The sequence below is a fragment of the Sparus aurata genome, chromosome 4 (genome assembly GCF_900880675.1).
Source record: "Sparus aurata chromosome 4, fSpaAur1.1, whole genome shotgun sequence".
NCBI classification, from domain to species: domain Eukaryota; kingdom Metazoa; phylum Chordata; class Actinopteri; order Spariformes; family Sparidae; genus Sparus; species Sparus aurata.
The window spans coordinates 9477770-9494425 of record NC_044190.1 but is presented as its reverse complement, the minus strand read 5'-3'; the positions used below and the strand labels follow the sequence as shown (position 1 = coordinate 9494425).

The window sequence follows — 16656 nt, the reverse complement described above, 5'->3', positions numbered from 1 at the left end:
ACTTGAAAGCTTTAAAACGTAAAATACTTTTGATACTTGTGATTTTATGGCTTTTAGCGTATTGCTTTCTCTATTTAGGCTTCTCGGTGCTTAGTTTTACAAATGAACATATGTATATGAATTCAGTAATTAAGAAATTAAACGCACTTGATAGGAGTGTCATGAAACAGCAAAGGCAGGGGGACTTGTTGCGGTGGCTGGGCGGGCCCAATTCTGTAGTACGCCATGTGTGGGGGGGGGTCAATTGAAGGGGAGGAAGAAAAAAAAAAGGCGAGTGAAGGGAGTTACCTCAGCGCTCTCCGAGATATGAGATCGGGCTATCTTCCAGTCGCTCCCCCTTTCTATTAAAGAAGAAAATCACGAAAGTAAGTCAAGTGGGGCAAGAAAGCAGGAAACACGGCCACAGTTGGAGCGGTCGGCCAGAGAAGAGCTCTCAACGTCTTTCTGCCGGCGGAGCCGTTGAGATCGTCACTGCATGCACAGTACTGCTGCCCCCGTGCGCGCGCGCGTGTGTGTGTTTACAAGTGTTTGAACGAGTGCCACAAACGAGGGGAAGAAGGAGGATAAAGCCAAGGAAGGAGGGATGGTGGACAATTCAGGCAGTAGTAAGGCACAAATGGTGAGTCGTGGTCCCTGCTTGGCGTCCCTCTTCGTTAGTCTGACCTGTGACGAGCTGTAATATCCTCCGAAAGACGCAGCTCGACCGCCTTTTATTTACGCCGGATAGTAGCTAGCTTGACGTTACACTCTCCATAGGAAAAAGAAGAGAGAAAACTTTCAGAACTAATTGTGTCCTTTATGGTAGGTAACTTTACGCTTATTTTATAATCCCACTCACATATTTTTAGAGGAAGTAAAAACGTGAAAAGGCCAAATGTGCTTGTTTGTATGGTGACTTTTCCTAAAACGTATAGCGCATACGTTATCCACGTATTTTGAGGATGTGGCAGCTAAGTTAGCTAAATGCGGAAAAGGTGTCACATTTTTTTTTACATTCTTAGCAGATTTTTCTTCTCACTGAAGTGGTTATTTCTCTTACTCATAGGGCTTGAGGTCAGTTTACATTTCTTTTTCTTTTAACATGTAAGTTTCTGCTGGAGGCTGTTTGGAAACCAGTTTGGGCAAACATTTGCTATATTCATGGACATTTGACTGCCCTTACTATAACACGGTGATGTTAGTTGGGGCCAGTTGTGCACCCCCTGCTCCGATAAAGCCGTTTAAATGTGTTATTGGATGTCTTTATAATGCATTACCGCACGTGTCCTACAAAAAAGCGAATTGTTAAAATCTTCATTTGTTTTTCCGTGGTTGGTTGCTGTTGTGCCTCATGTTTAAGCGTTCAGATGTGATATCTGTGTCGACCCTGTGTCGATCTTTAGGGTAACTTCAGTTTTTATTTATAGAAAAGGTTACTTTGTTGTGAGCCTGGTAGCATAACTGTGGTTTCAGTGTGAATTTGAGTGTCATTTCCTACTTCATTGTTTCTTGCTTTTACACACGTTCTGATTTGAATATTTGTAGAGTTAAGGTGTAAAAGCTGGGGGGCCTACATATTGTATTTATTCATATGAGAAAATAAAGTTCCGATTTATTCAGGTGATGCTCAGGATTTTTCAACTTTTGACTCAGTGGCACTCAGCTCCGGCCCGAGGTTCAGGGAGTTACAAGTTAACAGGTTTTACTACTACGAGAACCTGATGAAAATTATTGGGTTGAATCATCTGTACTTTGTTTGAGAATCTATGTTTAAATTACCCTTTGTTTCCATTGTGACATTGATTTTTTTTGGGGGGGGGGTGCTACACATGCCCCATTTTATCCTGTTTAATGAGATAAAGGAGTAATTAGATTTCAGTATATGGTAGGTCATCCATGACTCCTTCTCTTTCCTCCCACAGCCCAGCATGTCTCAGGAGCCTGGTGTAGCCTTTCCTCAGAGCACCTCTACAGGGGGGATGAAGCTGGAGGCAGTAATGGAGCAGCTCCAGCGCCAGCAGCAGGCCCGACTGGAAATGGAGCGCAAGGAGAGGAAGCTACGAGAGGCCCATATCATGTATGCTCAGCAGGTCGCTGCCCAGCAGGCCATCCTGGCGGCTGCCCGGGCTTCTGGGGCCAGCTTCATGGGCAAGAGCCTGGCTGGAGGGGTCCCTGGTGTTGGGTTGCCTCCCCGGATGTCCAATCAGAGTAGTGTGGACTCAGAAAGAGAGGATGACGAGGACAGAGGCCGGGATTCTGGGGATGATGATGACGACAATGAGATGATGGAGGGGGACGAGGGCAGTGATGAGGATGAGGGAAGTGCCAGTGGTCTGGAGTTCCTCCGCAAGCAGACCCTCGCTTTGCAGCAGAGTGCCTCCCGCATCCAGGCCCGTCCGTTTGGCAGTTACTCTGCATCGGTCCCCCAGCGGGCTGCATCCCCACCTGTAAGAGTGAAGCAGGAACCTGACGAGGGCCTGTCTCCTGCAGGTCCTCACTCTGCTACCTCTCCTAACGGACAGGCTGACTGGGGCTTTGATGATCACTTCAGACAGGTTAGTGCCTTGGCTCCTTGCCACACTGTTTCTTCTTGATTGCATCAATTCTTGTTTTGGTCTTTTCCCAGATATGTCTTCCCAAACATTGCCCCTCAAACTAAAACCAGCCTACTGTCATGTAAAACTGTACAAAATGTGTACAATGACATTATCGCTAAGGATTTCCCTCAGCTGATTCACATCTATTTTACTTAAATTCAATGAGTCAGCACAGAGCTACTAAATCAAAACAATGTTGTTGACTGTGACCCAAAGGAGTTAGGCTTTTCTCAGTCCAACGATCTCCCATTGAGCTTTGTTTGATTTCTTAGTACAGCCACCTGCTGTGAGCGACTGCCTAATCTTGACTGTGGGACAAACCTCTCCAGCAGTATCTTTGTGAGAAACTTCAGATCTCTGTGGATGGTTTACCGCCGATTGGCTTTTGTGGCAAAAAAAATCCTCCTAAGTGACTCCTGGCAGAGGGCCAGGCTGGGGCGCAACATGTTCACACTCACTCTTTCTCTCCCTCTGCGCTCACATTCTGTCTCTGTGTGTGTGTGTGTGTGTGTGTGTGTGTGTGCGCCTCTCACTTTCTGTCCCTCTTGGCGCTTTGCTCAGCCTCGGGTTTGGCTCTGATCCAGGTAACGGAGTCAGGCAGGGCTGCTGCTGTGAGGCTGTGGGTGGCTGGCCGGGTCAGCACGAGGATTTTGGGTGGGTGGGAAGGTTGGATGTAGTACACAGTAGCAACCCGTCGCACCCCCCTCCAAGAGTTTCGGCTGTGTGCCAAGTGCACTTTTCCTTGAAGGTAAATATTTCTTCAGCACAGAATTACAGAACGGTGGAATGCCAACTGGGAGCCAAGCTGAGCTACATGCGGTTTAGCATCATAGCTTGGGACATAGCAAGTTAAAGAGGGCTCAGCAGCCTAAGGGTGATATAAAAAGCACTGGTTGCACAAGAGTGGGCTGTGTCAGAGGACATATCTGAGCTTGATCAGTGGGCTCGACTATCATGTTTCTGGATTTTATTACTGTCTATTTAAAGACAAATGTCTTTGAACGTTGCTTCGCTGGACTACAAATTAAGGGAGGTAGTTGTGTAGAGTTGGGAGGAGTATCAGCAGTAGTAGTTGTAATTTTAGAATAGTTGTATACCCACGAGAACGTCTGCCCTCACAGGGATCTGCAGGAGATGATTTAAAACATCATTCTAATATGAACATTGTATGAAATGGGAGTTTCCCTGCATTGTTTGAGCTGCTTATTGTCTCCAGAGGTGTCACAGAGAGTGGAGTAGTATTATTCTGTGAGGTGGCCTGGCTTTGTGTGAACGTTGTCAGAACAGAAGATCACAGCAGTCGAGTTGTAGTTGACCAGTGCCCTATCTGAGGCCTGGTGTCTTTTATTAGGAGAGGTGGGCTCAGCCTGGGGGTTGGGGGAGGCATTATGGGACGAGAATTGGTCTGGCCTTTTTTTGTTTCCTCTCTTTTATCTTTCCTGTCATTATGTCAGCTCTGCAGTATTTAATGACGGCTCATCTCTTCAGGCAGTTTCAGGTTGCACCACTGTAGGGGGGAGGGGGACAGTGGAGGCAGGGGAACTGTTTTTTTTTTCTTTTTTCCTTTTTTGATGTCATTGTCTTCGAGAGGCCAGAGAGAAGCCGGGCAGATGCCACAAATACCAACCCCAGTAATAATGCAGGGAGCACATTTATTATGTTCTAAAGGCTGTGACAGGGGGGATAGGATGACTAGCTAAAAAAGACAGATGTACAGAAGCTCATTTACATGAACATTTACATTTCATGTCACCAGTTCCAACGGGTGGAGGCTTTTACGCAAAGCACCATATGTATATGATTACTCTTGTGCTCCATAGCAGACCATATTTGAAGAGTGAGGCTCTAGATTTTGTCCAGAGCACCATACAGGAGAGACTAACAGAATAAAAATGTCAGTTTCACATTTCATTCAACTTTTGTTGCAATTTGATTAACTGTTAATGACTGTTAATATTATATTATGAGCTGAAAGACATTAAACTAGGTATAAACTTAAAATCCATTTTTTTAATTATCCTTATACGGTAGATTTTAATATCGAAAATAGAAAAAAGCATGATGACCATCAATTGTCACAGCTCAGTATTTGTTCAACAGTGTATCGCTGGAACCTGAAATGCAACTGATATTGATGATTGCCAACTGTTTGTTGTATCTCCAAGACATTTGTTGGAGTATTAACATAGAGATGTTAACGTAATGCAGACATGAACAACCAGTGCATATCGATGTCATAACAAGGTAATGTTTGCTTGTATGTAATATGTCTCACCCAGAAGCAACACTTGACTGACAACCATTTGATTTAGTCCTTCCTGTAATCCGGAGTGTTTTCAGTGTATATGAGCCGTGAGGGCCCATACAGGTCAAATGGGAGTGGACAGACATGGGTAGTCAGTGTTTTCGTGTCAGTGATGTATGTGTGGTGACCTCAGCCCTGTCCTAAACAGCAGAGTAAATAATTGTCAAACAAGGGGTTGGACAAAGGTGTCGCGTGGAGAGAGAGACAGGGCAGGCAGTCGTATGGCCTCAGCACTCTGGCCTCTGCCGCAGTGGGACAGAGGCTGCCTGACCCCTGTAATCCACCTCCCCACCCCTCCTGCACACATACACACACACGGACACACACAGACATGCCTATAGACCCCTCCACTCCTTGCGATAATCCTTGTGTGATTAATAGAGTTTTAATCACGCCTGCGGAACACAGATTTTCTTGTTTTCTAGTGTATGTGTGGTGAAATCGCTTTAGTTGGATTGGCTGCATGTTGTAACAGAGATGTTGTGTGGTATGCTGCAAGCGGTGTGAGTGCCATGGCTTTTGTTCCACAGATTTACAAGTTTTACATACAGCATGCTGTTTGTTCCTGTGCAACCCTGCCTTCTGACAAGTGAGACAAAGTGGAGGCAGCAAGCAGAGTATGTCTACATTTGCATTGTTGTAATCACATAAGGAGAGGGATGACAAGTCAAGAGGTAAAGAAACTAGCTCTAGTACTTTTTCTTATCACATCACTGGGCTTAATAGTAAGTCTTAGCAGGCATAAAACTAGACATCAAGTTGACAGATTGCTGGCCACATTTTAATTGTTTCTGATTGTGGTGTTGGTGCTTTGGTGTAATAATCTCCTATGACTCAATGCAGAAAATCATATTAAGAATACATTACACAATGTGGTTCTCTGTCATTGTGTCACAGCCAAGAGCGTTAGCCTTGTAAATACTGGTTGTAAATTTGCATGGTACTGTATTTAGCAGGCTCAACTATAAGAGGCTGGATAATTACCCCCTGCTGCCTGATTAGATTTGTAGTCTCTAATTTTGGTCGGATAAGAGACCTTTTTAATCTCAAAATGTTGTAAACCATCCTTTCAAAGCAAGTAAATCCGTGCAAGCATTTTCCTCTCAGAAAAGAAGAAGGCAGAACCAGTCTTTAACTTGAATCAGGGGTACCAAGAAAAGTGGTGGCCCACAAGGGCAACCAGACCATAGTCGCTGGGCATCTGTTGCTGCTCGGCCCTGCCATCTCTTGCCGTCCCCGAGCCATACTGCTGCTGCTCAAGCACTGAAGCTTGTCTGTTGAGCCAGCGCTGTTGCATAATTTAGCTGTCGCCCCAGCAACACATCAGCCAGGAAGTGGGGAGCTGCACGGCTGCAGCGCAGAGATCAATAAGGATTGTGTGTGAGCTTTTAGAGGCAGGAATGTTTGGCCTTGTTTATGGTTCATTTATGATAAATGAGGTGGACATTGTATTTAGCAAATGGACTCAAGTTTTCATTTTGACAGTGGAACAGCTCTACCCTGGTGCACCAGGCTATAGCTATAGTGGCGCTGGGAACATTGCTGGATGTGTGAGAAATGTACAACATTAACACCATGTCTGTCAGTAGTGTTGTGGTGGGAGCCAGAAGCCTTTGTTTCCTTGTGTGTATGCTGAATGAGCCAGCCTGACCTGGTTTCTGCCTTTTGAATCTTATGTTGGTGTATTACATGCCATAACTGTCAGTGGGTTTTAAATGGTCTACTTAGTCTTATTCTGTTTGCTGGACCTCCTGATGTAATAAGGATGGAATTACCGCCTGACCCCTGTTTGTACAAACCGTCTGCAAATGGAGGTCATTCAAATGACAAATAAAGAGCAAGGCTGAAGTCCAGTTAATCATGTTGGAGTGCTTCTTCAGAATAGAAACCTGACTTTAATGTGTGAGACCTGTATTGTCTCTGTCATGCTCAAACTGTTGAGCTTCACAGGGAATTGAAAACATCAACACTTACTGTTTTCTCTTCCGCTGTGAATATTGACAAGGATGCGTTCATATCACTCTGATTACATGTTTTACCTGATCAAGAGTCAGAGAATGCTATCGTAAACTAGCAGTGAAGGACAAACTCATATGTATCTGTAAGTACATTGGTAACTATCGACACAGTGTACATGCAGATAAGTTCCTTTTATTAACTTTTTTTTTGCTATTATTGTATAGCAGTTCAGCCGTTCTTTTATTACAGTTTTTGACAACTACAAGGAAAAGTGAGAGTTAACAATTTGATCTTCTATAATCAAAGAAAAGGGAATGACTTCTAAATCATCACAAATGTGTTGTTAATGTGTCCAGAATGCACAGTCATCTTATTTTTCAAATATTCTATTTCATTTCTTCTTTCTAATGTAAATCTATTTACTATATAAATGGTCCTTTGTCATTGTCGTCCTTTGTGGCTGATTTCATGGCGAGAAAAATTCTATTACTAATGGCATTTGTGATTAATGACCCAGACACTAAATGGTTAACCTCGTTTTCCAAATTTGCCCCCTTGGCTGCATCAGTGACCGCAGTACATGTCTGATTTTAGTTCACTGTTGTGAAATTCCTCTTAACATTTTAGCTGACGTGCGATCTTCCTCTGTTTCCCTTCTTGTAACAATTATTAAATCAAAACATGATGTGCTTTTGTGGTGCTTGTTGAAAAAAGGGGTACATTTGCATTTGTTATGTTTAAGTGTGTTCTTCGAACACTGAAATAATTTTAAATTAAGGGTCTTTTCCCAAGGTGGATTTTTTAAAGTCCAGCACTAACAGACTGAGGTGAGTTGTGGTGTAAACACATTCATTCATATGGTGCGGTGCTCCTGGGTTTTCCAGTTTATTACCGCTTTCCCACCTAAATCAGAGTGTCTACACAGGTCTTTTAAATACGGGTCAACCCGCTAAAAAATCTCATATTGACCCCAGTCCCACTTACCGCAGGCAAGGCAGCCTGTCTGTGATTTTTATCTTAAATTTCACTTTGTATGTCACAAATGACTCATTTCATTGTCATAATTTGAGCCATTTGGTCCAATAACCTGTTAACCATGTTCTATCTAATGTTGATAAAACGTCATCGCTTTGCGTGGTGGAATTTGGTGTGTTCACGCAGTTCTTCCCTGGGTACACCCTAGGTCTACTGCAGAGTCGATTGACCTGGGTGTAAATGCAGAGTTTACACATTCCCATTGCACACAAAAGCCAGATCTTAGTGTGTTTAAGTGGGATTTTTGACCAGTGGAAAAGGGGTATTAGTTTGTAGATTAATGCTGTGTGAACTTTGCTTTGCCTCATAAATAGTAGGCATTTGCTGGTGGGTTGGATGGAGACGACCGGGCTTTTAGCTCTGGATTGCCTTTTTAATGGCATTTTTCTGATTGATGGTACTCATTGTCAGTGCACCCCGGCCATTATGGCTGTGGTTGAATTGCTATTGGGATGGAAACAAAGGACCCACAATTGCACAATTAGTGCTGCGTAATTATATTTTGCACTTCCAGTTTCCAGGAGAGTCTATGTAAAGGCAATATTGAAACATTTTACTTAATTTGTCTATTAATTGTTGTATAAAAAATTGTCACATATGAAAAGTCTGACTAAGTTTTACAAATCAAACTATCAATCAATTAATGAAGAAAACAATCAATGGATGAATCCATTAAATAAGGAAGAGTTTTAGTCCTCTACAAAATCATTTAAGAAATGAAAAATGGCTCTACATCAACAAACTTTAGCAGTAAAATCCTGTTTTTAATGGATGATTTATGATAATATAATCATATGATATTTAAAAGTAAACAGTCTGCATAATTTTTTACTTTTGATTTTAACTTGTAAAGCAAATTTCCTTGATTATATTTCTAAATTGTTACTTAAGAGTGTTTTTACGGTTTTGCATTAGTATTTCTTATAAGTAAAGGATTTGAGTACTTCCCCTACTATTGCCCGTCTATTAAGGTAAATAGACACTTAATGATGAGATTAATTCATGTAGTTACTAAGTTTTTTAACAAGTTATGTTCACACACCCACAGTCTACACCATTGTGTTTCAGCCCTGCCAGCCCTTTATGTCAGAGTATAAACTAGGGCTGATCTGAGTGCTACCAAGCTTCCTCCATTGCCGTGGTGGTCAATGTCCAAATCCATGTTCGAATATTTGTTTTCTCCAGGTGCATTAACATGGTGATGCAAGTTTGACCCTTCGTACGTGAGCGCGTCAGTTTCATACGGGGCAACACATGCTCCCTTGTCAAGTGGACTTTCTAAATGTTGTAGGCAGTGATAGAATAGACGGTGGGAGGCATTTCCTGTCCTTGTCTGTCATTAGACCTTTAATTACTATACTTGCTATAATTCATTTCCCAAATAGCATAAAATATAAGTAATTGCTGCGAATTTGAGGTCACTGTTGAAGCTTTGAATATTTTACCCAAAAATGGTATTCAGGATAGCCCAAGTGCCAGTCAGTGAGAGGCAGAGTTAGGACTTCGCAACCCTGAGAAAAAAAGCTTTGCCTCCTGGTGTGTTAGAGAAGTATCAGCACGCTGCCGCAGTCACAGAAAAAAGTGCTTGATGCTGTATGGGGTAGTTTAGTTACTTTAGTTAGACTTAACATGGCTTTATTATAAACTTATTATGGAAAGGCCATGCATTGTGCTGGATTTTATGAGCAATAGAAAGACCGCAATAAAAGAAATAAAACTTCCCTCTTCAGGCAATGTTGCCTGTGTGTTCTCCTGCATTCTTCACGTCAAAGTGTGAAACTTGAAATGGATAAACGTTCCCAGCAGAAACGCAGAGAGTGGATAACCATAGCAACGGTGAACAATAAGAGTTTTCGAAGAATTGCTGTACAATTATTGACAGTCATTGCATGCTGCCTTCACTGTGCAGAATCAAAGCAAAACAAAAAGTGGTCAATCTACGCAGGTTATAGTTAAGACAGTTGTAGTTGTTGTTGTTGTTGTTGTAGTAAGCAGGTTTATTCAGCGACCCACCAATGGCAGTTAAACTCTTTTTTAAAATTTTTTAAATGTGTAGAATATTGAGTGGTGGTTGTTAATTGTTGACCTTGTAGTATGGCAGTCTTTGATGCTAGTGTGCAACAATGCTGGCTCAAGTAACCAGAACTTGATCGACTGAGATTTGAAAAAATCTATATTTTTTATTATTATTATTTTATTTAAATTTTTTGGGTGCATAAGTGTAGATGGCAAACATCTCCAGTGTGTGGGAAAATAATCATGTGGCATGTTCATATTTACCTGAATCAGTGTGGTGTCATTAAGGTGTAATCTTGCTCCGATAGACCATGTTTCATTTTGTGCTGACCCGCTCTTAACAGCCACGTGTAGACGATTCCTCCTGCCCAGAAATAGAGGTATTGAATTTAGTAAGGAGATGAAGGGGGAGGAAGAGGGGGGAGGAGATGTTATGGAAGGAGAAGCAGGGTTAGTGGTCTGGCTCAACACACTACACTGCCCCACCCAGAGGAAACATTCCAGACGGAATTAAAGAGTTAACTCTTCAAACAGTGAACATTCCCACCGGGGGCTCCCAACAAGAGACAGGGGGTTTGATGGGGGTGGGTGGGTGGGTGCTTGTCCGTGTTGTTGTCAGGCCCCTGATTGGTGATCTTTCAATTCATTTCACTCAGTGTTGCAGGGGCTGTAAAAGAAGAAAGCCAAAAGGCCTGAATGGGAGGAGCTGGCTGGGAGGGCCCGTGGGTGCAGGCAACACTTTTTTTTATTTGTCTGAGTCCCAAAGGGCACATCTGCTGCTGGCAGACGGGAGGAGGCTTTTTGTCGTGGGTCCAGTCCTGTCACCTTGTCCTGGTCAAACACAGCACTAATTGGAAGTGTCTAGTCTCTTATGATGATTTTGCCATCCACACACAAGACTTCTGGATTTAGCATGTGTTAGTTTATTCGTTCATAGTCATGGTCCTGCATCCTTGAGATGACCATGTCAAATGTAATCACAGTGACCTTCGTCAAAATGCAGGATTGTTAACACTAATAGTTTGATCTGAAATCCACACAGTTAATATGGGTTAGATAGCCACCCAATCATCCTAGATTGAGAAACGTCTTTTTAAATGGAGCACTGTGGTCCCATGGTTTGAAATTATTTGTATTTGTAACACATCACATCAAGAGCAATGTATTCTCACCCAAACATATTGTTTTCTATCATCACAGCTGTGCAAATAGAAACATGTCAAACATTAAATCCTAAATTAACATTTGATTTACTGTATCAGTAAATGTGGTGATCTGGCCCAAAAATAATATCAGTGTATTTTATCACAGTCATGATCCTCAAATGCAATCTTTTTTCTCAATTTGAAATGTGCTGTAGACTGTATCCAGACTTGTAGCTTATGAATTCCTCCATTTGCAATATAGCACTACAGATTTATTTATTTATTTATTTATTTATGCACAAACACCTGCCATGCTGACTGCTATAACCCACATCACATTGTCTACTATACCTTACCCAAGGAAGAGCCTTGTTAAGTAATCAGTTCAGTTAGCAAAGCCATCAAATTGACTCCATCACTCTATTGGTTTTTTCAAATGGTATGGATCCACTAGTCAGTGAGGTGTGATATGAAGTTTGGATACAGAAGTAAGAGGACCTTAAATGCAGTGATCTCTACAATTCGCCTGAGAAGTAGATTGTAGTCGCCGTCAAGATGAACCACAACCCAAAATCATCATAGTCCCATAGTCTTAATTTTAGATCTTATTTAGACTTATACCACCATCCTCATATCTATACCCTCCTCAGAGAGACAGAACATGCAGCTGTTGCAACACTGAAATGCTCATTTCCCTAGTGGTTTTATTATCTGTATGCTCTAGTGATTTTAGGCAAACATTTGTAGACATGTTTGCGTAAATTATGCCTCTTGAAGTTTGAGTGTTCCAATCAAATCCTACATTACATGCAGTACGATGGGAAGTGTAGCATAAGGCACAAGTCTGATGTGTTTCTCTCAATAGACCCAATTCATTTTGATTTGCCAAGTGTACCTATTAAGAGCACATGGTCTTGTCTTTGTTTTTTAAGGTGTCTGACTTTCAGCTCAAGTAATCGCTCCTGCAGCATCATGCAAATTACCTCTTAGATGACCCCTCATGCGCATTGGCACTGAGGGCCACACTGCTCGTCTCAATTTAATTGAATTGAAAGGCCAAAATTCTCACATTTAAATGCAAATGGTGCTTGTCCATTAGAGTTGTCACACTTTTTTCCCCAAATCGACCCTGGAGGATTGACTTCCTTGCTTCTAATGGAAACTGAGCTACTGATGCCTGCTGTAATTTGATCAGTTGGTACTGAAACCACAAGCCCCCCTCCCCACACCATTGCTGATTCCATTCGTCCTTTACAACCACTCCCACTCAGCATATCTCAACACCTGCTCTTTAATGAAGGCAAACAGAGAGAGAGGAATAGCCAAATGAAACAAAGACATCCACCAACCTTTTTGGCAGCTGCATGGAAATGGATCCAAGGTCATATGACACTGTTGAACAAAGTCTCCTTGAGTTTTACATAGGCTGACTGAATGTAGTGATATATACAGTACACATGTATACAGACTACTGTTCACACGTTGCAGTGACCTTTGGCACAGTATGTAAAGTCCTGTTGTCCTTGTAACATGTATGCTCTTTATATACTGTGTATTGAACTTTTTCACCTGCACTCACATGATCATTGTTGGATATCTTAATGAATTCTGACGATCCATCCAAAACAAAGCTTTGCTCGATTTTTCCAGTATGTTACCTTTTTAAGCTTAACATATTCCTAAGTGTAACCATTCTTTTTCATTATTCACCTCACAACTAATGGACAACAATATAATCATTAAAGGTATTCGAAAACTGTCATCACGTTTAATGTTTTTCGACCCTGTTGTCAATGTAATAACTACATTTCAATATGGTTACTCAGTGATACTTAAGTACTGTGACAATACTTTCAATTAAAAGTACAAACACTGTTTGCATTTTTAATTGAAAGTATTCTCCTTATCAAAGAGTGTAAACAAAACCTTTATTTCATATGATTTCATAAAGAAGTCAATTTCTCAAATGTAAAATGTTGCCTGAAACCAAGGAGCTGTGGTGTATAAGAACTTTGCTTGAATAAAAGAAAAGAAATCTACAAAATTACATGAATCACAAATCCGCTTTTGTTACTGGACACATTTCAATACTCTATTAACAGATTTCAGTTAGTACCAAAAAAGTATTGAGGTTCGATATGCTTAATCCATGTAAATTGACTTCCCAAAGAAAAACATTTAAGATGGTTTATGTTGTAGCAATATTCACATTGTAGGACTGCTAAATGTAGAAGTTATTCTGCTGTTCTTATGCTGACTACTTGGATATTGTTCATAGCATTCAGGAGAATGATTGAGGTAATTGGCAAAATGGTTCATGCTTTATGAAATTTTGACCTGCTGACACTTAAATAACCAGTCATTGTCTGTCTCTTCTTACCAAAAAATAGCTGAAATGAACAAAAGAATGTGATCTGCTAGGACACAAGTAATTTTCAACATTTAGTGCAGGTAATATATTAATTAATGGACATGGATTGGCCTTTATATTGAAGACATTTATTAAATTGAAATAGCTCTGATCTGCCGTACAGTACAGCAGGGTTGCTACGTACAGAAAATAACACAATGTAACACTATGGTTGTATAAGAATATTATTATTATTATTATATCAATAGTTGTTGTTGTTGTTATCATCATGCCTTAAAACACCCCTTGAAGCAATGAGAATGAAAAGTTTTATTTGTTTAGCACATTATTATAAAAATAATACGTGAAATTTTACTAACGCTAATATAGTAGCATTTAACACCTTAGATTGTCAAATGTACATGGTATGGGTTAATACCTGTCGGTTTCCATTCAACATTATTTAAAATCGGTATACCGTTGCAACCATAGGCAGCAGTTGTTACAGAATTGTTTGCAGTTGGATGTAGGCTGTGTGTGTCATATCAGGGCTTTGCTCCTTGTAGAAAGGGCCAGGCAGTGAGGAGGTGTGGAAGTGATGAGTGAGAGTTGTCTATTGTTAGTGGCTTTCTTGGCTGTCTTCTATCTTCTGCTTTGGCTGGGCTCCAGGCTGGTGTCAGGACCCTGTAGGTGCTAACTGGGCCACTGTGTCAAGGCCCTTGGGTAAACACAGCAGCTGACTGGGACCTTCAACGGAGCCTTGCAGTGGAGAAGGATATGAAAGTGGTGCAGGAGGCTTTTCTGTCTGCACAGTCATCGCGCTGCCTGCCAAAATCTTGTGTAGTTTATACTACCATGTGGCCAACTTGTGTGTCTGCCAAGTTTTCAAACATCGGCAGAGCGTAATCGTGTGCTTGTAAGAGGGAGCTACCAGCAGAGGAGGAAGGAAGAAAAAAAAGCTCTTGGCTGCTGCCCAGGAAACGTCACATTACACTAAAAGCAATGTGTTCACAGCTCAGCTTCCAACATTTACATTCTACATTCATCCTGCAAAGCCGCTCACTTCCTGAATCACAGTCTTCACTTGCAACCAACAGTAAGCAGTATGTCTGTCAAAGCCAGTGACTGGTAATCCTAAATGTTGTGCCATTGTACACAGTGTTCCATGTAGGAAAAAGACATCATTCCATTTAGCATGAGCAAAGTCCTGTTTGTAATATAGTGATTCATTTACACAATATTTTAGCGAGCAGTCTTTTTGTCTTTTGAAAAAAAATCTCTGTGGAAGATCCAATGCTCTCTGCTTCTTTTCTCGATAAAGTCATTTTGAAATATGTTATACATGTGTTTCAATATTTACATTAAGTAATGAAATATAACAGCTAAGCAAATTGATTTCTATCAAATTGTCATATTTCAAGGAGTGGAATTTAAAACAAACCGGCTTTTATTCAATGCAGCATGTTGCTTAATTCTATGAACAAAAAATAAATACCTCAAACTAGGGGTGCACAATTCATCAGAATATTTTCCAAATCACAATATGGTCATATGCAATATCCAAATATCATCGTTCGCAGTCAATCATGAATCATAAGGCGATGGTAATATCTAACTAAATAATAACAAAATGATTTTCTTTTAACCAAATCATGTAGCCCTCCCTCAGACTCTACACTTAATATTTATGATCAGTTTTTGTATTTAGCTGTACTGAAGTAAACTGTTTCAGAGTTTGATTTGAGAAAGTGAAATGCAGCTTTTTAGATGAATGTTTACAGCACACAAACTGTTGGATTAACCACTTGTATTGAATTGAAAGGCTTGCAAATATCATTGAATCGTTTCAAATGACAAAAAACACACCACGCTCTGAGCTGAGGCCAATCTGGTTAATAGACAATCACACTGTGAATAGTACTATGGACCATGTCAACTGCAGTCAATAATTTCAAAAGCCATGTTAGTAAATGATTAAAGAGTGGCACAGAAAATTGAATTATTAACAGCAGGGTCTACAGTGCAGTGTAGGTTGTTATAAGATCTATATCTTTTAGCTTGAGGTTATCAGAAATGTGGCTCCTTTGTTTGGTGTCCTTCAGTGTGATAGACTCTGTAGTGCAGATCTTTACTTTCAGTTGCACTTGACAATAGAAATGAAATCTTCCTTCTCTCATCAAACTTAAGTGGGATCTTTCTATGTCTGAAATGTACATAGTGTGCATCAGATCTCAAGGCTCTTTTCTAACAAACATTGGCATATTAATGTGGAACACGGTTCAATAATGTTTGTGGCAGATTTGGGATGTCACAACCCCCAGTGGAGCCAGGCTTGATTAGCCAGCCATCTGGTCAAACAAAGACACCTCAGGTTTTCCTGCCCTAAATAAACGTGATTAGAAAACCTGAGGAAGCTCCACGCTTTCAGTGCAGTGGTCATATCATTTGTTTAAAAAAGTGGTAGCAACATTTTTGGATTGGAACAAAGTCTGGAGGCAGTATTGTTTTTAGTTGATCACCCATACTTTGGAATCAGACATTAAGTAATGCATATGCACTTTACTTGACTGAGCATCCATATTAAACTGTCAAGGCAAATTAGATTACCAAATAGAGCTATTAGAACTATGTATCGAGGCATCATGATTTGAAAATCATTATTTAAAGTATTTGGTTTCAACAGTAATGACATATAGGCTAGCTGTGCACCATGAGAGCAAAACTAAATTAAATAAGGTTGAATGTAAATGATGTACTGTGCAAACATCTGCTTTCCTGTAAGTCGGTGATTGGAAATGGTATATCTTTGTATTTATTGGTTTTACTAGGTTCAGTATGCGCTGTATTATATTCAGTACTGTCTGTTTGCCCTGTAATCTATATCATACTCCCTACTGCTACAACAACCCAATTTCCACATGGAAATCATTACAGTTCTATTTAATCTGATCATATATACACAACTGCTGTGATGTCTGCTTATGGGTTTAACCAAAGCTTAGACCAGCAGTAAGCAAGCAGGCAGGTGGTTTCTGCATCTTCAGGCTGTCAACAATGTAAATATGTAATTTGAATAAGCATAATGATTTACCTGTCAAATATCATTTCCTCTGAAACCTGCTTATGTATAAAGGTGACTTTTACAGTGTATCTGTGGTTGTAAACTTGGTCAGGCTGAAAGGAGACAGTACATGTTAACATATATCTTAAGGGTTAACCAATGATTGATAAATCACTGCTAAAATTTGATCAAAAATATGTTAACGAACA

The 16656-nt window shown here is 40.7% G+C and overlaps 1 protein-coding gene across 4 annotated transcripts in view; it reads left to right on the top strand.

Moving 5' to 3' along the window:
* Positions 1–244: 244 nt before the first annotated feature.
* Positions 245–16656, top strand: part of LOC115580143 (AT-rich interactive domain-containing protein 3B-like) — a 56993-nt gene continuing 40581 nt past the window's right edge. For 2 of the 4 annotated variants that reach the window (XM_030414111.1, XM_030414108.1), the window contains exons 1-2: positions 245–619; positions 1902–2534. In XM_030414111.1, coding sequence (XP_030269971.1) covers positions 584–619; positions 1902–2534 — 669 coding nt within the window. In that variant the 5' untranslated portion in view covers positions 245–583. The other 2 variants (XM_030414112.1, XM_030414110.1) reach the window with 2 other exon arrangements.